This window comes from Mizuhopecten yessoensis, unplaced genomic scaffold (genome assembly GCF_002113885.1).
Source record: "Mizuhopecten yessoensis strain PY_sf001 unplaced genomic scaffold, ASM211388v2 scaffold11151, whole genome shotgun sequence".
Lineage (NCBI taxonomy): Eukaryota > Metazoa > Mollusca > Bivalvia > Pectinida > Pectinidae > Mizuhopecten > Mizuhopecten yessoensis.
This window is the reverse complement of record NW_018408905.1, coordinates 651,167-676,050: the sequence shown is the minus strand read 5'-3', so window position 1 is coordinate 676,050 and position 24,884 is coordinate 651,167. Positions and strand designations below refer to the sequence as shown.

At 37.1% G+C, this 24,884-nt stretch overlaps 2 protein-coding genes across 3 annotated transcripts in view; one reads left to right on the top strand and one right to left on the bottom strand.

Annotated features, from left to right (window-relative positions):
• The window catches only part of LOC110466966 (RNA polymerase-associated protein LEO1-like), a 42,217-nt gene that overhangs the window by 5,736 nt on the left and 11,597 nt on the right, over positions 1-24,884 (bottom strand). Inside the window, exons 2-8 of the mRNA XM_021523799.1 lie at positions 7,585-7,671; positions 4,605-5,600; positions 4,187-4,303; positions 3,786-3,916; positions 2,629-2,765; positions 1,407-1,491; positions 1,107-1,225 (exon numbers count right to left, since the gene is read on the bottom strand). Of these exons, the coding sequence (XP_021379474.1) occupies positions 1,107-1,225; positions 1,407-1,491; positions 2,629-2,765; positions 3,786-3,916; positions 4,187-4,303; positions 4,605-5,600; positions 7,585-7,671 (1,672 nt within the window). The remainder of the gene's footprint in view (positions 1-1,106; positions 1,226-1,406; positions 1,492-2,628; positions 2,766-3,785; positions 3,917-4,186; positions 4,304-4,604; positions 5,601-7,584; positions 7,672-24,884) is intronic.
• Positions 18,219-24,884, top strand: part of LOC110466968 (mothers against decapentaplegic homolog 3-like) — a 28,922-nt gene continuing 22,256 nt past the window's right edge. The window contains exon 1 of one of the 2 annotated variants that reach the window (XM_021523801.1): positions 18,219-18,673. In XM_021523801.1, coding sequence (XP_021379476.1) covers positions 18,468-18,673 — 206 coding nt within the window. In that variant the 5' untranslated portion in view covers positions 18,219-18,467. The remainder of the gene's footprint in view (positions 18,674-24,884) is intronic. The other variant, XM_021523800.1, reaches the window with a different exon arrangement.

The window sequence follows — 24,884 nt, the reverse complement described above, 5'->3', positions numbered from 1 at the left end:
TACTGGAAGTATACTAGACTAGATTTAATTACTCCCTTTCCTGTTGTCTACTGGAAGTATACGAGACTAAATTTAAGTACTCTCTTTCCTGTTGTCTACTTGAAGTATACTAGACTAGATTTAAGTACTCTCTTTCCTGTTGTCTACTGGAAGTATACTAGACTAGATTTAATTACTCCCTTTCCTGTTGTCTACTGGAAGTATACGAGACTAGATTTAAGTACTCTCTTTCCTGTTTTCTACTGGAAGTATACGAGACTAGATTTAATTACTCCCTTTCCTGTTGTCTACTGGAAGTATACGAGACTAGATTTAATTACTTGTTGTATACTGGAAGTATACTAGACTAGATGTAAGTTCTCTCTTTCCTGTTGTCTACTGGAAGGATACTAGACTAGATTTAAGTACTCTCCTTCCTGTTGTCTACTGGAAGTATACTAGACTAAATTGAAGTACTCCCTTTCCGGTTGTCTACTGGAAGTATACGAGACTAAATTTAAGTACTCCCTTTCCTGTTGTCTACTGGAAGAATACTAGACTAGATTTAAGTACTCTCTTTCCTGATGTCTACTGGAAGTATACTAGACTGGATTTAAGTACTCTCTTTCCTGTTGTCTACTGGAAGTATACTAGACTAAATTGAAGTACTCCCTTTCCGGTTGTCTACTTGTAATATACTAGATTAGATTTTGGGAACCCCCAATTTATGGGCTGTAAAACTTGAAAAAAATGAACACGGAAAACTCCATTTTGTTGCTTCAAATTCATATATAAAAGGGAGAATATTCCCAATCAAAAAATTCTGACTGGAACTATTCTTCATTCTTTTTTATAATGGGTGTAGTTGACCCTTTATCAGAAAACTGTCATAGTCATAGAATTAAATAAACATCATGACCTAATTGAGACAGGACATAAAACTATAGATTAACCCTTTGTAACTTTAGTAGACTCTATCATGCATTGATCTGGATGAGTCCAGTATGGTTGGTGAAAGAGTTAACAAACTTGAGACATGGCAGTAGATCTAAAGTATAGCTTTTGAATTTCTATTATTTACAACCTGTACCTAATAAAGCCATTGGAAACTGTTGGAAGTAACCCACCTGCCGTCAGACCAGCGTACAACCCGAGCGTTACTCTCCTTCAATGGTACTAAGTTATCATCTAGAATAGGGGCACCTTCCTCATCCTTAACTGTCCTCCATCTTACTGTGTTCTCAACCTGCACACAAAAACAGTTGTAATTTAGTTCAGGAGCAGTTTATAGTCCTGACAGGAAGTCTGGTCTGCTATAGACCTCATCCAAATGTTCATTAGTCTTGAACTACTGTTTTATATAAAATTGTGACAAAGATTAGTCAGAAGCCAATATGATGTTAAACTCCTGAACAGACTGACGTTACCTTAAGTTTCGTCCTGGCACGGCCTTCCTCATCCAACACTTCGTCCTCATCTACCTCATCTTCATAGACATTGGCATCGAACGGCCTGTACAAACAAAACTCATCAATATAAGGAACGTAATAAACTTTCTCTCTTATTTTTGAATTAACTAGATTGGTAATGTTGCAATACCCCAGGCAATACAAATATATCTGAAAGTCGTTAAATACAGGAAAAAGTCGGCCAATACAGGAAAAACATGACCAATACCAGAAATGTTCATACCGCATTAGCCTGAAACGATTGCATGCTGACATTCACATATCCTCTGTCATTGCTGAGATGTGTTTGAAATGGACGGTCTAACTTTACACTAACAAATGGAGAGCAAATAGAAGCATAAACATAAAAGATGAGGAGTTGTCTCAACAACAGTGATTGGAAGGAATGAATTTATGGTAAATGTATTATATTCCTGTCGGACAGAGAAGAATCAGCAGATTGCAATAACACAACTTCGAATTCAACATGAGTTGTGCAGTTCGACATTCATTCAGTCAATGGGTTTACATTTATTGAAGTGGTCAATAATCCTTGTTTATAAATAAATCAGAAAATTGTTCCATTATCTGAAAGCGACTTATTTACATAAGCATCAATACAGACATCACAGAGCGAGAGACTGAAGACCTTTATTTGTTTACTGTTTGGGTGATTTAAAAATAAACATTAGACTTATGATAACGTTGCATTTATCTTGATTTTTATTTTATGACTGTCACAGGGCTAATTAATAAACCTTTGATTGATTGGTTGTTTCTGTATTGGCCTAGTTATTGGTCTTTTCCCTAATACATTGACCTTCTGTTTTGGCTTTGCCTCATGCCAATTGATCTGATGTAATTTCCTGGGACCATCTGACACTTTATTAATATTACTGAACCCAAAGAGAAGATAGCTAAAGAATTTCTTTGATATAGGATATTGATTTAATGAACTACAGCAAACATAATAGATAAAATAGAAGCAAATTACAAATTCAAGACTATTCATAACACACTTTCCTCAACTCATTCACCCCTGAAATTTCATAATAAACTATTCCAACCTTTGAATGGGACGAGTTTAAATGTGTCTTCAGGGGTGAACAAGTTAACAATCTACAATTACACACTCTGTCACAAAATTAAACCCAAAAAAAGAGGCCCAATGGGTAGAAGAATGACATGTCTGGTACTATACCTCGTCTCCACACTGAGGAAGTTGGGTAGTTTGACGTAGTGGACGGTCTTGCCGAGGTCTGTAATGATGCGGGGGATCTCCACCTCAATCCTGGTTTCTGGGGGCTCCTCTTCTTCCTCCTCCTCCTCGCCTTGCATCTGATAAAAACAGGAGTTATCTCCCTTGTAAAAAGCAAACCCTCAAGATGGGCAGGTCTCCCTGCTATGTAACTAATATCAAATGTTTAAAAGGAAATACTTCAATACTTTCAAGTCAAAATTCATGGTCAAGCCTTCACTGTATTGTACACCTATAAAGCATTTGTTTGTAAAAGGACACGTCATACTTTGGGACATCTTGGATATGGTTTTATTATGGTTCATTTGGTGCTTGGACTTAATGAGTCAAAATTAAACACAATTTTCCCAATGCCAAAAATATGTTGTTGCATCCTCCGGATTTCGACAGACCATCTTTCCACTTTGCAGTTATGCACCAATTTTTTTTCCTGAGCTATATTTTATATCTTAAGTGAAACATGGAACGACAGCTATCTGTATCCACTCAAGCAAGATACAGGACCTCCATACCGTTAGGTCTTATCGTTCTCAAGAAATTTGATTTTTTTCTGTAAGTTTGACCCCTGTGACCTTTAAAGAAGGTCAATAATCAATAATAATCAATCAATATAATTATTAGGAACAAATCTTTAGCCCTCTGTGACTTTTTTGGTTCAGCAGAAGTCAGTTGAAAACCGGTGATAAATGGATAGATCCTGGCCAAATCATTGAGTTCCCAGGCACTTTAATAGGTAGCTCTGTAAAATTTGAGAAAGATACCTCTGGCACTAAATTTCTGAAAAAATAGTGCTAAAAAGATCCAACTTTCAAAATTCAAGATGGCCACCTGTCGGTCATCTTGGTTTTTCAATCAATCCCAAAATTTGACATGCGTAGCTAAGTATTTTCTAAGAAATAGCGCTAACAAGAATCATTTTAGGACAGACAGAATGATGGACAGAAGACAGAAGAAGGACCATGGATGAAGCGTGATTTGAAAAGCCCACCATCAGCAGATGGTGAACTAACAAATACCCAAAAATCATGTTTATGTGAATGAAATTTCATACTAAATTGATGTCCCTCGCTTTAGACTTTTTATCATCATGTTATATTTACTCTCTCTCCGTCTCTGTCTTCATCCCCATATCTTATTTCAGAGTCGGATTTCCTCTCCTCCTTGTCTTTATCTTCATCGTCCTCATCTGAACTGATGTCACCAGCATCTCCAAACAGATCGTCTACAGTAGCTACAATGTGACAACAGGGTGTAACACCATACTGAAATCTTGATGAATCGTCTCTGTAATGTTTATCAACAGGTTGAAATTTCAATGTGTCACAATTTGCTCCAATAACACAAACCATAGACATCAGTGATTTTTTTCTACATTTTTCTCCACAAAGACCTCCATGATTTGATTAGGAAAACAGAGCAGCATTTTACATGGAAAACAAATTCTCTAAAATAACAGTCATAACACATAACTCAGAACAGTAACAAACTAACGTAGTCTTACCCTCAACGGTTTGGCCATTTTCCCCGCCCCCTGATCCTTCGTCATCACTACCCTTAGGTACTTTCTGTTTTTTCTTGCGGCCAATGAAGGAGTCGTCCGAGTCACTTCCACTGTGTGCTGTGTCAAATATCAGAGTGTCAGTAAACGCAGGATATAATGGATTAGGGAATTTCATTGGCATATAGCTATATTATTTCATTTGTCAACAAATATCACACAGATACATATCTAATGTTGACATGTTGCAAATCTTTGGCTTTGGCTTCCAAACAACAACTTTGAAAATACCGGATTTTAATAACATTCAAGGAAGTTTCTTTGTCATTTTCTTTTCTTTGACTTTAAATTATTATCGACTTAACATATAAACTTCGGCTCTAAGACGTGTACCATTAATATTAACGATAATATAGTTTACCTGATCCCACACGTGATCCAGGGGCACTCCCACTTCCCCCACCAGGCGTCCCCAGCGGACTGCTGTGGCGACTCCCTTTTGATCCTCTACTGGCTGGACTTCCACTCCTTGATCGACTTCCAGATTTAGAGCGAGATCTAGATCTGGACCGTGACCTTGAACCTGACCTTGCACTTCCTGCCCCAGAGTGTGGACTACCAGGTGGACTTCCTGATCCACTTCTTTCAGGTGACCCTGATCCACGCGATACTGGTGACCCACTTTTTGACTTGGGACTACCCATGGGAGATCCTGATGCTCTACTCCTGGGGCTCCCAGGGGGGCTTACCGAGCCACTATGTGCAGGGCTGCCTCTGGCAGAATTTGAAGCTCCGCTGTGAGCGGGACTCCCTCGGGGGGATCCTGAAGCACCACTGTGTACGGGGCTCCCTCTGGGAGAATTTGAAGCGCCACTGTGTACAGGGCTCCCTCTGGGAGAATTTGAAGCGCCACTGTGTACAGGGCTCCCTCTGGGAGAATTTGAGGCGCCACTGTGTACGGGGCTCCCTCTGGGAGAGTTTGAAGCACCACTGTGGACAGGGCTCCCTCTGGGAGAATTTGAGGCGCCACTGTGTACGGGACTCCCTCTGGGAGAGTTTGAAGCACCACTGTGGACAGGACTGCCAGGGGGAGATTGTGATCCTCCACTAGGTGCAGGACTCCCTGGGGGAGAATTTGATGCTCCACTATGTAATGGACTTCCCACTGGAGTTCCAGATGCATCACTTTTTGGGCTACCAGGGGGACTGCCAGATCCACTGTGAGTGGGGGTTCCCTGGGGGGAATTCGATACTACACTACCTGAAGCATGACTTAGTGGGCTGCCTGGTGGGCTACCAGAACCACTGTGTGCGGGACTGCTGCATGCTGGACTGCTGTGTGCGGGACTGCTGTGCTGACTGCCCTCAGACCCTGAACCACTTCTGGCGGGAGATCCTGAACCACCACTTCCATGATCTGTAATCAAGTCCCAAATAAAATATTTTTAAAGAATTGAACTGAAAATGATTTTAAACAAAATAAGACCAAACATTTTTTTTTCCATATGGGGCGTCTGTTATTATTGTTTACATTGTGTGTGAATTTTCTTTCTTTTGCAATTTGATAGTTTTGTTGGATTTGTTTGTGTTTTCCTAGGACAACTCTGGGTGAAATAGAACACTGAATTTTGAAAAACTGTAGAATATTGTGATTTGTGATTATGAGTAATTATTTTCCTAGGAAAATTAAGTGGCCATTTTTGTGTTGATTTTGGGAAAATACAGCAAAATTTATCTAAGGAATGGTGAATTTAGAAGATACCAAATTCACAAAAACATAGAAATAACTGAACATTAATGCTGCTTAATAAAATACAAAATGATACTGGCTCTCCATGATGTTTAAAATTACACATAACACAGTTTCAGTCCAGCAAAACATCTTCAAACTTCAATAACAACAGGCAATGTTTTCTCATTCATTCTCCAACCAAAGACTTCATTTGAAAACTATCTGTAAACAATCCTTCTATCCCAAGAATCATTATTGATTGGAACGAACTGTCCTTTGTTATGAATGCGACAGAGGTCATTATTTTGTATTGCCTCTACTAGGAGTCGAACCAAGAAGTTCTGGTTTACTAGTCTTATGCTCTACAGAATTTTTTTGGTTTGTTTATGTTTTACGTTCTATTAACAGCTCATTGAAGGATGTGCCAGTTTTTGGTGGTGGAGGAAAACCGGAGTTCCTGGAGAAAAACCACTAACCTTCGACCTTACCTGGCGTCTGCCTCACGTAGGTCTCGAACCCGCGACCCAGTGGTGCAAGGCTAGTGGTAGCAGAATGTCATACGACCTAACCACTTGGCCATTTGGTGAGGTGGAATTCCAGTGCGAGTTAGCCCGAGTGTTCTCTGGCCCTAACACCAGACTTAAGACATTTTGACAGAATGCACTGCTATATGAAAACGTGGAATTCTTTGACACCGTTTTGTATCGGGCAGTGACTAATCAACAAAAAGATGCGGTCTGGAAATCTTCTTAAGAAGAATGATATTATCTGTTTATGGTCTGGATCAGTACGGTTTGGATTTGGATCAATAAATATTCCATTTATCGATATATGTGAGGTATGTGTTGTGTCACAGTAGATTTTTGTTGTCAGCGCCTAATAATACCAAACGGTGTCAGAGTATTCCAGGTTTTTATATAGCAGTCACTCTGGCCCCACACCAGTCATCTATATTTCGAAATGTCTAAGTCTGGTGTTAGGGCCAGAGGAAACTCGGGCTACAGAGCAGGTCGGGGAAAACCACTAACTTGTTTATAATATGCAAACTCGCCTATTCTACGCCAATATGGGTATGGATTTGTTACTAAAAATAGCCCAAATCACTTAAATCTTAACTTTTTCAAATTGTTCGACCAAGTCGCATTTATTCACTATTCAGTCATGACACATAATACAAATACAAAAATAAACTTTATTTGCAAGTGGGAAAGTACCAAAAATAGATACAATACTTCCGGTAAAGTAACACAATTATTTAGCTTGTCGTAAATTAATGCGATTTTTAATAATATCTTGCAAAAGTTACTGTTAAAGCTATTTGACCGCTATTTGGGTTATTTTTAGTAACAAATTCATACTCCAACTGACGTATAATAGGCGAGTTTGCTTACAGTATACAAGTATTAATGAACTATGGCAGATGTCTATTTACTTGTCTCAAATAAATACCAAGTTGTCATCAAATATATCATTTCGTAAACATTAAAACATGTTTCGTTTCCTGAAGAAAAGATTTTATGAAAACGTCCATTCTCCTGCCACGTGAAATAGGTTTTCTTAACTACTGTGAGTGTGATCTACGAAAGACACGCATTCAAATTTCTGACGTGGTATCCTTTATCATCACTACCGCTCATAACGATCACACTGAGTAAGCAGTGCCACAAACCATTGTCTGATTCAGCATCGCTGCCGAAAATGTCTTCTGCGTCCGCCATACCGGTTGGGTTAATCAATTTATCGGATTTCTTAACGTCTGTAAAAGAAACAGTACATTACAAAATGCAAACTAACAAATAAAATGAAACGAAACGAACCTAACGTACAAAAATGTACACAAGAGCTACCAATTTCTAGAGGTAATTACAATACACTTAGTGTAAACCCATAGTTAGAACATAAACACCGACCTGCCTTCAAAAAGTGCCGAGTTCAAAAAGTTCCGAAAATATAAGTGCCGACTCGGATCGAGGTAACCAAGTGCCAAAAATATCTAAGTTAAGTGCCGAGTTGTCCATATGGAGAAATGAGGGCCACTTTTGCTCATGAATATTAATGAGGGGCGGAGCATGTTTGATCAAGTGATCATCAGAGTTTTTCCGCGCCACCATGGCAACCAACAGAAAATTAATTGTTCCCAGGCTCATTTTAGTTACGATTTTGGCGTATTTTAAGACAAATCTGTAGAATAAAATTAACCAACTGGTCACATTGAACAAGATTTATCAAAGATAATGGGAACGGGAGTTACATAACTTCTTAATATAAGGGAAAATATGGAATATATACAGCTGTCATTCTCGCACATTCTATACTACCGATGAAGGAGCATAAACAATGTGCATTTTGTACTTGTTACGTCTACACTATATACAAATCGTATTTTATTTATATGTAAGAAGGCATTTAAGATATTAGTTTTGAAACATTAACCTACAAAATCCTCGTGGTTAACGAGAAATTTGTGTTTTAAAATCAGAAATTTGAGAAAGCTCAAGGGGCCCCCGAAGGTATAATGTAATTCAACTGCACGATTGGTTTTAAACTAAAATTCCAACAAGTGAATCTATAGCCTATAAGATCAAACTTGTGTACAAAATTAAAGTGTGTGGTATCTTAAAAAAGTTGCATAATTAGAATAAAACAATACCAAATATGACAATTGCAATCTCATATTTATTGCAGTAGTACAGTTGGTATACGTGACACCACGGAATTAGATTATCTAAGTCCGTGGTGATACAGAGATTCTAAAACAATCAGGACAGAATAATCACGGGCTGACGGATGTTTCTTAATATACTGAGGACAATGTTTATTTATATATAATAGATGAAAGGTGCATTACGAGAACCAGACTGCCCCGGAGAGAAGGATTACATTTATATGTCTCAGATGATCATTTCGGAGGCTAGGCTGGAATACCAGCTCTTTTTCAAATGTTGAATTAAAACAAATTAGTTGGAACGACTGATAAATTAACATATCTCATTCAACAATAAGGCAGACGGATTGACTTATAAATTAAAAAGTATAACAACATGGATTAGCTTCAAGTACATGTATCAATATGCTTTAATTTTTCGTCCTGAAAATCCGTTTTTGCTCCTATTTTGACGTATACAAATTATGAGGTGATCGAGCATGTACGTTCATATGTGATACCAACTTAGAATAAAAGATTGTCTACACATTTATTTAACAGCGTTGTCTGAAACAGGGACAAACTTTATGTCACGGCATGTTCTAGAAAAAATAACTAAAAAGAAATATTAAATAATTTACAAATAACATGTAAGATCAGTGAGATGTTGTTAATGTAAGTTATTTTTTCAAATCATGTGGCCGTTCGTGAAAAAAAGCATTCTTGTACTTCTACCCACAGTAATATATATCAAATTCAGTTGGATTGAATAAGTAAATACTTTATATGAATCCTTTTGGTACCTCTTTCAAGTCGATAGAGTGTCACAAAAACATGGAGACTCCTTTCATTTTCAGAAGAATACGATGGTTTTACATAATCCCCTATGGTGCCCCTTTGATTTTATGTCAAATTTAAGAAAATCCACTTTTCAAATGCTTCAGGAACCTCGGATATTGCAAATATTCTTAAAACACCTCATAAACTGTGTTTTTCTAAACCGGAAGTTACCGAGCGAATCTCGGCAACTTATCTAGATCACGGAGACAGCATCGAAAAATTTGATCGAAAGTTCAGAAAATGTCTATTTGGTCGTTTTCCAGTATTCGATTGCATAGAACATATAGGCGCCCTCGCTTCAAAAGTTCATCTACTCCAGGAACCTCGAGTTTTTAATGGATCGCGCTAATTAACTTGTAACCCATATTTAGACGGTGTGTAGGGAAATTTGACATCCCGTCAAAAAAAATTCGGATTACTATCCAGCCGATAAACACAAAAACTTAAAGCCCATAATGTTATCCCAATGGGCCAAATGGCCGCCATTTTATCCAAGATGGCGGATTATGCAAATTAGCAAAGTGACCGTCATTTCTCCATATGCCAGGTACCCACTTTCAGTTGCCGAGGCGTCTATGATTCACAAACATAAAGAATACCCGGGGAAAACCCACGTGATTGGGCAGGTTGACGTTTATGTTCAAGTTCTTTCGACTCATCAGTTACAAGAAACAAAAGTGCAATATTTACACTTTACAGTGCATAATACAAAATAACACTTACACAAACTCACAATTACAAATAGAAACAGTAACATACATATGCTTGGAGAGTGCAACTTAGCTATATATACTATTATTCACACTCAGTGGTCCTTTCAATTTAAATATGCTTGGCTTTTCAATGTAATAAGTTTTCAAAAATTTGTGACCCAATACCTTTTCACGTCCGATCGGGGAATCAATCCCCGGCCGCCTTGGTGAAAGGCGATTGCACTGTGCCACGTGCACCCGACCACCTACGTCCTGTTGCTTTCCCCTGCACGACTACCTTGTAAGTACCATAAATTCCTATTATCTATTTCATCCTTTCATTTTATATTTAAGTGAAACTATATGAAGTGTGAGTGAGTGTATGATAATTGTATATTTATGTAATTGTAGGTCTTGGACCAAACAAATGATCGAACCAACAAACCAGCCCCCCTTTATCATTAGCAAGTGTTACATCAGGGCCCGTATTCATGTAATCGTTCTCGTGCTCAAGCAAGGGTTCTGTGCTCAAGTCAGTCAGCTTTCTTGTAACTCTCCTAAATCATGTCAAACGATCAAAAAGTCAAATGTAAATATTGAAAACAGTATTTGGCTTCAAGTTTCTTCATTTTCCTCAAAAAACTTCGACAAGATAAGATCTTTTAAATAATTTATAACTGGAACAAGATATTAGACTTGAGCACAAAATCCAGGCTTGAGCATGAGAATACGGGCCCATGAAAGGTCGAATGTAGTTATTTTTCTGACAAAAAGGACACTGATTAAATTATTTACGAAAAGTTCACCGCCTTATATCATATACCCTTTTTGTCACACCAGATAGCTAACAACAAACGTTAAAACTCGAGAAATTAACAACAAACAAAATACAAAACGTCTACAAGAAGCGGTAACAATAAATGCATCTTTAAAACACACAAACAAATGGTTATCTTTTGTGTCGACACCGATAAATAAAATGACATGGGTTGACATTTTTCTGTCTTACCCCCAATATGGGAAAGTGTGGACATCTTTTTGACATTGCCATGAAACCTCTTGGTGCATGCAAAGAAAACGCGACTTGAAACAACATACGAGTAACATGGCTTGGAAAATATACAAAACAGAAATAAAGAGAAAAAGGGCCAGTCATGATAGGATATGGTAAAATTACACAGGAGCCTGCCCCCCTCATAACTTTTGTTTCAGAAGTGTTACGAGATTTATGCTGCTGTTTTAACTCTTTTCAGTCCTTTATACATCTGATGTTACTACTTTGAATCATTAACCTAATTACAGCATGGGGATCGGAACATGGAATATCAGCCTGAAAGTATTTTTCTGAAAAAAATAGTATTTTTTACACCGTTATACTTGGGACACTTTCTTACTTGTAGTGCTTTAATAATATATTTATCATCCAAAATGTAATCGAACATTTTGTGAAAATGTTAATGTAAAATAAAGGATTTTTCATTCTTGTTATTCTTGTATACCAAACATTTTCATAGCATGAAGAAGTGGTATTATTTCAAATATGTATGCAAACATTCAGTCCAAAAACGTTGGTGAAAAGTACTATATAATACAATAAACCTTTCATTGCATGTAAGGTCACAACAAATTCCAAATTCAATTTTACTTCATCACTTGGCGTGATTAATGGAGTTTTTATTACCAATCAATTTTAAGATAAAATGTAATATCCTTGTCACTTTTACAATTTGTTCTTAAACATTTTATCACCAGACTTTCGCTTTTAAATTGCTGTTACGGGATATTTCATACTCATTTGTTAATACTCATCTCATAATTAAGAGTAAATGTATTGGTGAAGGTCGCCATCGTATCCTCGCGAAATATCGTAAATGCAAAGGAACACGAAATGTAAAATAAATCCATAATATAAATGGCTTTTGGATATACATGTATTGACTAAAGGTGTCATAGATAGCTCAAATGAAGACGTTAGTATTTGTCCGAAGTGCTACATAAGGTATCTGCGCGAAAGAGAATCTGAAACAGAACGTTTTGAAGATGAAACTACTATAGGTGTCCCTCCGTTAACAATCAAGGACCTGTTTTACGGGTCCTGTTCACATAAAAATTGTTGTCTTTCTTTTAACAATTTTAATTCGAAGGGAAACAAATCCACAATTCTGCAAAAACCTACCAGGCATCAGTTAATTTTCACACACAAATAGCGGTATTCTGCATCATCACGTGTATTCTTATTTCTTCTTATTGGCAATGACCTGAACCCTGTACACAGGTTATGATATAAGGAAGAGAGTCTTTGAATTCTCAATTATGAAGTAGGTCATCTGAAATAATTGATGACCTTTTAGAAGTGTCGTACATCTTATCAAAGAATCAATCAGCCTTCACTCTCAATTTTTGTCTCTTGGATGACCCTGGTTGCAAAGCTTGGACAGGTAAATCAAAGAACCGTTTCTCAAAATCCATTCATACTTTGCCACTTTTCTTTCTTCTTCTTCAGTATAGACCAAAACTACACAAAAGGCTCTTTTACTGTTTTGGGTTAAAATGAAAACTGACATCTCTTGTAATTAAGTTGTCCGCTCTTTTTGGCATTTCCCTGTCTGGTATTTCAAAATTCTTTCATTCTATAGTAAAAGCGTTAAATAAATCTATAGTTCCTGTTTCTTTGTCCTTACCATTTGAGTAGGGAACATATACTTTCACACAATGCTTTATTCTCAGAAACATTCTTTGGAGACAAAGTGACTGCCTTAATAGATGGTACATATATTTATATTAAACACAGTGCTTGGCATAAGCTTCGGGGAATTCTCACGGTGGCCAAGAGGAGCGTAATTATCTTAAATTCATGAGCATAGCTCTACCTGATGGCTACATTTGGACACAGTAGGACAATTCTCTGGAAGCCAAAATGATGCAAACATTACAAAAACCATCATAGACAAGGTCACATGGTTGGAGCAAGACAACAATGTCGTCGTTGATCGTGGCTTTAGAGATGTCCTGCCATCTAAGCAGGACATCTGGTATTAGACTGGTCCGAGCCGACATTCTGATCTACAGGCTAACATTGACAGAACAGTTACTAAATCCCGATGGATTGTATCATGGCTGTCTGAAGCATTGGATAGTTTTAAAACTCAATTAATATTAAATTGCTTCATTGTTACAATTGAGGAAGTGCTAAAGATTGTGACTGCATGTCTCAATTGGATACGGGGACCAATTTATCAAAGATCACCGGAAATTGACAGAAAAGACAGAAAACTTGTACATCAAATGAAGTTTCTACTTATAAAAACAAACTGTTTGGCTCAGAGGGTGTAAACAACTACCTCTCTCCAAGAGAGAGCAAAGTCAGAACTCGTAAAGATTATGAAATATGGGTGTATCAGCACTCTCAAGACCTCGTTTGTTGTCAGATTTGTTCCAGACACAAAAGCCAGACTAAATATAATGTTTGGATTCAGTACACGACACCAAATGATAATAATCCAATAAAAGAGTACCACTGTCAATGCCAAATTGGTCAAAGAACAATGGGAGTGTGTGCTCCTACATCAAGTATACTTTATTATCCTTTGCTGTCATAGCAATCTTCAAAATCCAAAACAGTTGCACCCAAGGGCTAAAAAGTTCCGACAAAGCTTGAAATAAGTTGTCTTCTTGTGAATCTAGAATCACCAGTTTGAAAACAAACTCAAAGCCTTGCATCATGTTTTCTTCCTTATTTTTTCCATGTCTGCCATTCGAACACATTTCATACTCTTGCATCTTGCAAAACATTATCTGTTAATGTCATCAGCTGTTAATACGGCTTCTAACTTTAATACATATATAAAACCAAAGTGGCAAACAATCACACAATCTCTAAATTTCACTGGTAGTTGTCTATTAATCTGACAACTAATTGGACAGTGAAATGAATGTTTTGGTGGCCATCTTGAAAAGGAATCGAACATCGAATCTTTTCCAAACATCTTCTCTGTTGTTTAAATACTCATCCCATTCAGACTGGAACACTTCTTTTCTGTCAGTTTTCAAGCATAATGATGAGACTATACATATAGTCATGAATTCTGATGTATAGACCATATAGTCATTTGATCCATTCTTTGAATATGTTCCACCACATATTTTGTATTGTTACACCTGAAGTGAATTTCTAGCTATTTGATTGTTTGGGAGAAAATTAAACAAAAATATCTGTCACACTCCGAAAATACATTGGTTTTAAGGGGCGCGGGTGATATTGCCATGAGACAGTAAAAAATATCACATGCGCGAAAAATGTGCGTTCACCGCTTCGTTTCCCCACCGTGACACGTCACAGGAACGTTTGACGGTTCAATCATAATGATTAGACTATATATATATAGTCATGAATTTTGATGTATATACCATATAGTCGTTTGATCCCTTCTTTGAATATGTTCCACCACATATTTTGTATTGATATTTTTGTCACTGGTAGTTCAGTACCAGGTCCATCTATAATCAAAATAGTGTTGGTATACAAAAGTTATAAATATTTTTATTCCAAGATGAGCAATTTTTTTTTGTCTGAAACATATCATTGCTTGAGATGGCTTCTGGCTGTTGATTTGTCTGTACATATCTGATAACTAACCAAAGCAGGGACTTTGTATAAGTATACTGTAGTTTCCAAAGATGCAGATTGATGAAGGTTATGGACAAGTTTTATGGTCACCATCACGATCACAGGGACCTGAGAATTTGTTACAGCCATATTTGGACCTAAACTAAGGTGTTTAGAGTAATTTTTCACGTTTGGGGGGTTTAGATCGATTTTCGGTAAAAATGCCACCCCCGCCCATATGATCATATTTTGCATTGCATTTCTCCATCTTGTTGATTTGGTGTTTCCATATCTTATAGATTTGGTGTGTGTCCAATACCATGCCACGCCTTCTCTCCTCAATTCATCTCGACCTCCTCCGTGTCTCCTGGTCTCGTTAACCTCTCGTTAACCTCTCACTCAATCTGTCCACCTGAGAACAGCCCTTGGTTATGTGACCTTTGGCATTCGACACATCCCCAAGTGATCTCCATCTTCGCCCTTAAAAGGCGTTTCTCCTACCTGTGTGTATTATACCAGTTCACCTGAGAAATATGTTGTTTGTGATGGTTTTCGGACAGAACATCTTAAGAATCCTTTTGTGGTACATTTGATAAATTTCTAAATTGATGTGTGATGCATGTTGCTATCTATGATCAGCATTGCGGGTCATACAGAACAACACTGTAAGGGAAACGAATCTCTCGTGTTAAGGGTGGTCTGGTGTCGCAGTGGATAACGCACTCGCCTTTCACCAAGACGACCGGTGTTCGATTCCCCGATCGGCGTGAAAAGGTCATGCACTTGCCCGATCATGTGGGGTTTCTCCGGGTACCCCGGTTTCCTCACACATATAGACCTCCACGCGCTAACTTCCGGGCTAAAAAGAGTTGGTCAATGTAAGTTAAAATAACTTGTTTCATGATTGTTGTAAAATAAATAAAGTTTTTATAATTAAACGAATCTCTTTTACGATGATCTAATGTCATTTCGGTGACAATTTGTTTCGAATATGATCCGTGGTCTGTAGAATCTTTGATGATGACAATCCAATGAAAAATTTTGAACATTTTGGGAACTCTTTCATCTGCCTATCCCAACATTGCAAAATATTAAGAATACTATTCTAAAAACTCAACAATGTCATAAATGTTGAAATTAATGTCAAAATGTCATACTAGTATACTAAAACACATGTTTTGACAGTTTAAATGCCTGCTGTTCGGATTTCGACAGGACTGTGAACGTTGACCTGCAGTTAGCAGGCTTGTTAGAAACTTCGTCGAAATGTTTTGTTTAACACTAAAGCAATATACAGAGGATTAAATCATCATCGTGACCGTAGTGACTTGGTGCAGGAGACGCTTGCCCACCAGGAGTATGGAATGTTGCCTTCCTTTTTTCGATCGTTCCTTTGATTTATTTATGTCTCCGATTTGTTCTGATCTTCGGGTTTGGTGTTTCGACCATGAGTGATAACGTGTTTGTGTTTGTTTTGATATTCTATTTATAGCTCGTCATGCTGTGGTCACGAGGATGATAGACATGCAATGTATAAAAGGGACCATATAAAGGCCATGCCTCATATGTAAATTCCATAACTCAACTAACCCTATAATTTATATTTAAATATTTATCACTCTAAGGCACGGCCACCATTTAAGCAAAGAATGTTTTAGCAAATGTAGTTATGGTCCTATAACACACATTGCTATTGATGACCGGTAGGGCTTTATTGAATTATAACTAGGTATTTGGTTGATACGTTTAATTCATGGCTGTACAAAGCCGAATTATAACAGGTATAAATGCCCTGACACACGTGTTGGTGACGTCATTATTATGGCGCCATAATTATAACGTTTGATACCACTGACCCAATCATTCAACAAAGATACACTAATATATTTGAGCTAAATGCTAAGCTTGGGTAAATAAATATAATTTTCTGTGAGATTATAACGTTTTGAAAAGTTGTGAATATAAGTATTGAATATATGGAAAGCAAATGGAACGTGGCAGTAATTCAGCAACATGAAGTGTGCTTAATGGAATTGATCATGTTCCAGCAGGGACGTATAATGATACTGTCCCTGGTTCCAGTTAGAATTCTATGAATGCCAAGTGTAAGCTGTTCAATGCTCGTATTTGTAGCCTTTAAATTGATTCTGACGATGCTCTGTTTTGAGGACGTTTGAAAACATAATTCTGTCAAATGAGTTCCGTTTAAGTTTTGCACTCTTATAATTTGACATGTCTCCAAATGCGGACCAGTACCCAAAACGGAGCACTGTTCAGAAGAAAAATAAATAGAAAAAAAACCCAACTTTCCACGTTAGTCTAATCGGTTAAGGTTTCGTGTTTTACAGAACGTAACGTTTGAATCAATATATGGTAATGCACAGATAGTAATTTTACTTACGAGTTCAAATAGAAGATATCAAACTAATAAAAAGTTGCGCGTGCGAGGACTATGCATGCCTTCTGTTTTGGACAGCAGAAATATAAACTTTAATTATTTAACAACAATTATGAAACAAGTTATTTCAACTTATATTACTCACTCTTGTTGGCCCGGATGTAAGCGCGTGGGGGGTCTTAGTGTTGGAAGAAACCGTAGTACCAAGAGAAAACCCACGTGTTCGGGCAGGTGACCCCAACCGTTTCACGTCCGATCGGGGAATCGAACCCCGGCCGCCTTGGTGAAAGGCAACTGCGCTATCCACTGCACCACCCGGAAAGGCAACTGCGCTATCCACTGCACCACCCGACCACCCAGCAAAAATATTCTTACAAAGTGCATAGATCATTAGAAAGCGTAGACATGCGTGCAAAGATCTGTTTACTTGACGCGTAGGATCGTTCAGATTGGCATGGCATTCGCAAAACTGGACCGTGGCGTTGATTGATGATGTCAATGTGATACACAGCTGTTTTGTATTCTTATCATTTGATCAGGGAGGTCTCTGAAATCGTGAACAGCAATAAAATTATGTAATTAATGTATTGAACAAAATTGAACAGCTACAAATTAGTATCTATAAATGGGCCTACAATCTAACATCTCTGGTTAGGTGATATATTTTGGGTACTTTCTCCGATAAACCAAATTAGCGGTCAGTAAATTTTATTTAAATCTGCAATGAAACGAGCCAGTTGTAATGACATTGGATTTAAAACAAAACTTTTGAAAATTGTAACGGGTACCTGCTACCAGAGACGTATATATTGTAATATATATACGTCTCTGCTGCTACATATATAGACCTAGCTTTTTATCAATGCCTTTGTCTACAAAATCGATAATATTTAATATCAAAGCTTATTTAATCTGTTTTGTAAAATATTATGACGATTTCAATTACTGAAGAAATCGGAAATATCGACTACAAATGGATATTAGTAATAACCTTTCCGTACGTAGCTGGCTGTAGGTTTGGCCCTATTTATTTATAGATATTACGGTAAGAAGACCCAGTCGATTTTTATGGCAGGGCGTCAGCTTATACACGTACAATTTCCACATTCGTTTATCAATAAATATAGTCGTATGAATTGACTTTATACACAATCTTTTAAATCCGCGAGTTTATAGGAAATTACGGTACAAAATGTACCTAATTGTTTGCCGCTAGGGGTCGCCATTGATTGACCGAGGAGCCACGGCGATATCAAACCTACATGGAGTTCGTGGTTTGTTTATCATAAGTTGAATGTCATTCTCTCGAAACAGGACAGGTTAAAAGGTTAACTGAGACCCCGGGAAACCGTGGGAGAAGCTCGTGTCCAGGATGACGGCAATGTCACCATTCACACCTCCGATCATCAAAAGGCTCCTCGGTTTTAAAAAGGGGGACAGTTCAGAACGCGAGGATAAGTGGAGTGAGAAGGCTGTCAAAAGTCTCGTGAAAAAGTTAAAGAAGACCGGAGGTCTGGATGAGTTGGAAAAAGCCATAACGACTCAGGAATTGAATACTAAATGTATAACAATACCCAGGTTAGTTGTTATTATATCACTTTTTGGAGGGAATTGAAAGGGAAATGGGGACTCAATATGGCGGCTCACCAAACAAACTAGTGAGCTATTTGAGAGGCGCCTTAGGGGTATCTTATTTATACGTGTTTACTTGCCGAGGTTGATGGCAAACACTTAAAACACTGGTACTTTTTGAGGGTCCCAATTTGAATGTAATGGTTGTTGAAGTGTGTGATATATACCTATATTGCTAACAAGCTCGTCCATACCCAATCAAACCCATTTTAGAAGCTCAGTACAAGTTGACAATGCTTAGCTCTGTTAACAATCTCTAACTAGTCTTGGCTAGAAGTATTCAGTTTCGCAGACTTATAAAGGAATTGCTTATTCTTTTAATAACAATATATAACATGTCATGCATGACTTAACTCCCGAGATTACGACTAAAGGGAACAAGCTAAAATGTCGCAGGTGAATGCATGAACTCGTGAAAACAAAGCAATCACTGTTATATTACATCCATGTTTCAATCAGGCGTCAAAATAATCTTGAACATTATTTCTTCAAATGTACATATTTTTCAACCCAATTTTAGTGAAAAATTTGAGCATTTTGTTGAGTAACATTAAAACACTGTAATTTTATTGAAACAAACTGATTTTTTACATTTTTGGTCTGTCATGGTTAGCTTCATTCCCGATGCATACTTGCCAACCCTCCCTATTTAGGAGGGAGACTCCGGATTTCACATACTTGCCAACCCTCCCTATTTAGGAGGGAGACTCCCGATTTTGGACCCCAAAAGTGAGCATTTTCAACCAGTGAATTTGTTAAACTATTATTATTTTCTAAGATCTGATGATTTCACCTGAAAGAGTTCTGAGCACACTAATCTCCCCCATGGAAATTTCATAAAGTGTGACGACGCCTCTGAAGTGAGACGTGAGTGCTGTATATGTATTAAATATGAAAAATGCGCCAAATTGTAGTACAGGAAATTAAGAGTTTTGGAGAATACATGGATTTCTAAATTTTACCATTCACCAAAAATAGTTTTGAAATTTGATTTAGCCGGAAGCAAAAAGACCACTCTACATTTGTAAACACTAAACTGGGAAATTTCTTCGTATTGTTGGAGTTATCAAACTAGAGTGCTTAGGTGCGTCGAATATCCAAGTCAGCTCCGTTGCTACATCTTCTGTTAAAGATGTTATTGTCGGCACTTCATATTGCATGTAGTCGTTGTAATCTGTGGTATCCCAGAAATTGATGCCTCAATTTATTATCGATCATTATCGTCTAATACGTTATATTGCAGTTTCATGTAAACACAGAAAAAAATAAAGTTCCACTTAAATAAAAAACGACACTGCACTAGACAACTTACTGAATTATTTTCACATAATGTAACGGAACTGTTGTAGTGAGTGTGTATACATATCAGTTTTTGCGTACATACTTCTAACAGGTTTCTCGAAACTCTGTATTTCTTGGCAAGTATTACATAGATGAATTCTGGCTCTGACTACCATGTAGGCTATTTTCCATATAAAAATACCCAGAAAGATAGCGTGGTTTACTGGGGATCGAACCCAAGATCCCAGACTTCCTACTCGGACGCTCTACCACTGAGCTAAATGGAAATTCCATCTAGCGCGAAGCTAGTAGTGTAGGCGACCGTATTACTATGTACATTTAAAATCTGCCACATTACTCCCACTTTTTAAAATGTGTTTGCCCTCAAACACCACAACAACCCAGGTTCTAACTCCCTGTCACCAAGGGGAGGGCTAAGGATACTATTTGTAACTGGGAAGAGAGTAGTGTGCTTCCAATGAGGATCAAATTCTTGATCCTAGACTTCTACTTAGACGCTCTACCACTGAGCTAAACGGAAATTCTCTCTAGCACGAAGCTAGAAGGCAACCATAATCCTCTGTACAATTAAAATCTGCCACATTAAAAAGGTTCACAACTAACCCCCCCCCCCCCCCCCCCCGAAATATAAATCTAGGTTACCTAAAATATTCCTGGATCAACCGGAAGCCCTAACAATCCTACCTTTATGGTCCGAAACAGAGTGACCAAATTGTGCATGCATGTGCAAGCCCCGCAACACCAAATGGATGAATGGGTTAAGAAGTGGGGTCTTATATAATTACCCAATGTTAAAGTAAGCTAACCAAACTTTATACAAGTCTGGCTCTCGTCACAGTAACATGCCCAGGGGTGAAGGATAAGGAAAATCCACCCACAGGTTTCAAAAAGGGTTCAGTAGGGTAAAACAAGAGGCTCTGTTTGGGTTTTGCAACAATTTGAATATCCCAAGGTGGAATTTCCTTACCCTTCACCCCTGGGCATAATTTAAAAGAGTATTTTTCTCTCTTTCCCATCATTCAAATTCTGCATCAGGGTATCAGAATGTTTCCGATTTCGTGACATCATATCATCATTGCTGCATTGTAAAGTCACACAAGTAAGTTAAGAATTTCTCATACCCCTTTCTTACTTTGGACAGCTCTGTCATATATATAGAGAGAAAATAAATAGATAAGCTATTTGTTACTAAGGAATGTTAAAGAAACAAGGGGCAGCGATCAGATGATTTTCAATGTCCATGGGACCTGGAAGGGTTATAATCCAAAAAGACTATTCCACTTGAACAGTTGGTCATATTTCAACCAAATTTCTCATGAATCAGCCTTTGAGCCTGGAACAGAGTGATCATATTTCAACCAGATCTATGAAACATTCCTGATCCTTGGGACCTGGAAAAGGGTTATCCAAACGATTTCCTCTTGAACAGTTCATCATATTTCAACTAATTTTTTACCACAAAACATCCTTTGAACATGGAAAAAGGGTAATCCGAAAATACTACTCCTCTTGAGCAGTTGATATCATATTCAACAGATTTCTTATGAAACATTCTTGATCCTCCGGCCTGGAAAAGGGTAACCAGAAGACTTCTCTCCTGAACAGCTGATTATCTTACAAGCTTATAATTATACATGTATGTTATCTAGTGGTTTGTGGGACTCGGATATTTGATTCCTGTACTCGCGGTTTCCCATTGGGACTCACCATATCTTTCTGAGAACCAGTGATTTTCTACCTCTTTTCCACTGGGGCCTGTGACTTTATCACCCACAAAAAGCGGTAAATAAAGTGATTTTGCATTAATTTTGGGAAAAACTTTCGAAAATTATCACAGAGAAGAGGGCCTTAAAAAAATCATGTTGACGGAGAACCGATTATATCTCTTATTAACTGGACTCACAGATTTTTTTTGAAAAAGATGTCCTGGATTCACCTGAAAAATGTCTGGAAAATTTCTACAAAAATCACTGAGTATCCTTTGGGCCAGAGGTATGACATGTTGTAGCAGGGTTTGTCTCTAACAGTACTGTAACAGCCTGTGAGGCTGCCTAGAGTCTGGTTAATCCAATAAGCTACGTGCACAATACAGTAGTTTCAAACCCTATACATGTACAGTATACCAGGAAACTTTCACCCAATAAAATCCATCTTCGCCTAATGTTAATTTTGCAAAAACTTGTAAATTTGTTGATTTAAGAATGCTGATGTTTTCTGGGGGTGAGCAAATACTTTTGTGTCCTATAGCTAGGGAAATTTAAGCTCTGTTTTCTGAAATAAATGAAGAAAAAAAGGTAAAAGTGTCATATACATATGTAATCACAATGTTCTATACATCTCTTTTCATATTGCAATAAGTTATAGATTGATGACCACAGTAATCGTGGTTGTTATGGTAGAGGATTTATGTATCTGTAACACCTAAATTATTATACCATTGTTAACTAGTATCAGAGAATATTTTCAGTGTCTGAACTTAACAGTAGACTGATAGACAGTGGTAATGAAAATAAATCAAACTTTCAAAGTCTAATTTTTCATAGACCAATTTTCTGTGAAAAACGTTAGATATATCACATAGTCCATATCATCTATTCGTTATCTCTTTTATTATTTTAACCCCCTTTTTATTTTAATTATCTACACATACAATGCGAATGCGTTTAAAATTAACCTTTTTATCTGGTTTTATCTTCGCTACTCACATGTTTGTTTAAAAAAATCAAAAAAATCACCATGGCCCTAAATGACCTGATAGCCGTCGATGGGCTGTTAAACCCAAAGAAACTAACAAACAAACAAACAAGTGAAAAACAACTTTTTGCATTCCTCACATAAAAAAGGGTGGGTTATCTCCCTTACTATATCAGAATTGTTTTTTTTTGTGATTCCACTGAATCACAGATTGTATGGTGTTAAATAGCTTGAAATCTTTCTGGTGAAAACGTGTTAACAGATCTAGATATTAGTCTGAAACAGCAATCACAGTTTTAGTGACATGGTACATGTACTTTGTCATAGTGATAACATAAATATATTTTCAATCCTCATTCATAAATAAATTCGCAATCCTCTATCATAAATATAATTGTCAAGCCTCTTATCAGAATATAGTGATAATTGTCAGACAACCATTGTTGATAAATTGTTGTATGATGGAGGCGGAAGATCTTATTTAAATATAACAAAAGTGTTGCCCCTCTCACTCTCAGACTTTGTTTTGCACAGCACACATTATAGGGCTAGACAATAAAGGAAGCCCACTAATCGTGAGGCTATATAGCTAGTGAAATCTCCAGCTGAACCATCCTCGATACTCCAGTGATTACGCTCACTTACGATTTGTGCACCCCTAGAATATATCTTAGCAAAATTGCACAGCATTCCACCCAGTCACATTCTGACAACGAGTAAGTTAACTGATCGATGATCGGACCGCATCATGTAGGACTGAATACCTAAATAAAATGAGACAACACTACTGTTACATCAAAAGACAGGAGGGGTACGTGTCGCAATGAGCCCAGAGTGTATCACGATATTTTGCAATATAGAATGAATATATTGTGATGCGTATCACGATATATTGTCATAGGAAGGATGTGCTCAATTTTATTATAAGTTGTTGTCAGAATGTTATCAAACTTAATCATATATAATAAGGATTACATAGACTTATGATTTTTGTCAAACCAACCATCGATTACAAAATTTAAACTATTAAAAGCCTGCTTTATGCTTATCGGCATATCTGTTAGAATTAGAAGTAATTTGCAAAGTTAAAACACCAGGCATATACATAAAAATATGCTTTTGAAAAATATTGCGATACAGCAATATTTCATCTGTGTATTGTGGTACGATACGATATCCCCTTGTATTGCGATATACCTGTTTTCCAATATATATTGTGACAGCCCTAAAAGACAGTTGTTAACTTTTATAATTAATGGATTTCAAACGACTTTTTTGCAGATTTGTCACTCATAAAGTAAAATCATTAGAATAAATGACTTTCAGTGCATACATTTAAGATATTTAACACTTTGATTGCGATAAAGAAACCATATTGATTACGGAATTAACAGTTTTCATTAAGAACGGGCAGTAGGCCAAAATGACTGTTTCAGATCTCATTTTGGCCTGCTCAAAGCACCCTTTTCTCATATATGTCGTGTAATTTTATAAAAGTTGACCGGAAAGAAATATCATTTGGTCTGATCAAAAGGAAGTTAATGAAAAGCCTGCCTGGGAATATGTAATTGATAATCAGAATCGGAAAGGGCAAACCAATTAGTTTTTGATTATAATCACTGAACAGCCCATCACTATAGAATATATCTATCTATCATTCATTCAATGCATATATTCGAAAGACAAGCCATTACAGGAGCTGGTCGAAACTGGTCGAAACTGGTCGGCAATTAATAAAGTTTTCCTCCTACTTACCTTGAGAATCTGGTAAATGTTTGTTTTATCTAACTATTGGGTAGCTATACGGTAGACACCCTGCATACCGATTGATGCAAGCACTCATCTTAGGACCCTGCCTAGCTATATTGAACCTGTGTTGGCTGTTCTCTCCCCGTTTTATGTTCCAAAGAAAAATCTCTTACTATGAGATATACCGGTAATATTGTACAAGTATATATCAAACAACAGCAAACAAGAAGATAAAAAACATAGATTTATGTAAATATTATATTAATACATATACAATTTATTAATCAACAGAAATGTAATACATGTATTATAATTTGTAAAGCAAACAGAAATGTAATATTATATTAAATATGTACAATTCATCAATCAACAGAAATGCAATATTATAATTTGTAAAACCAACAGAAATTTA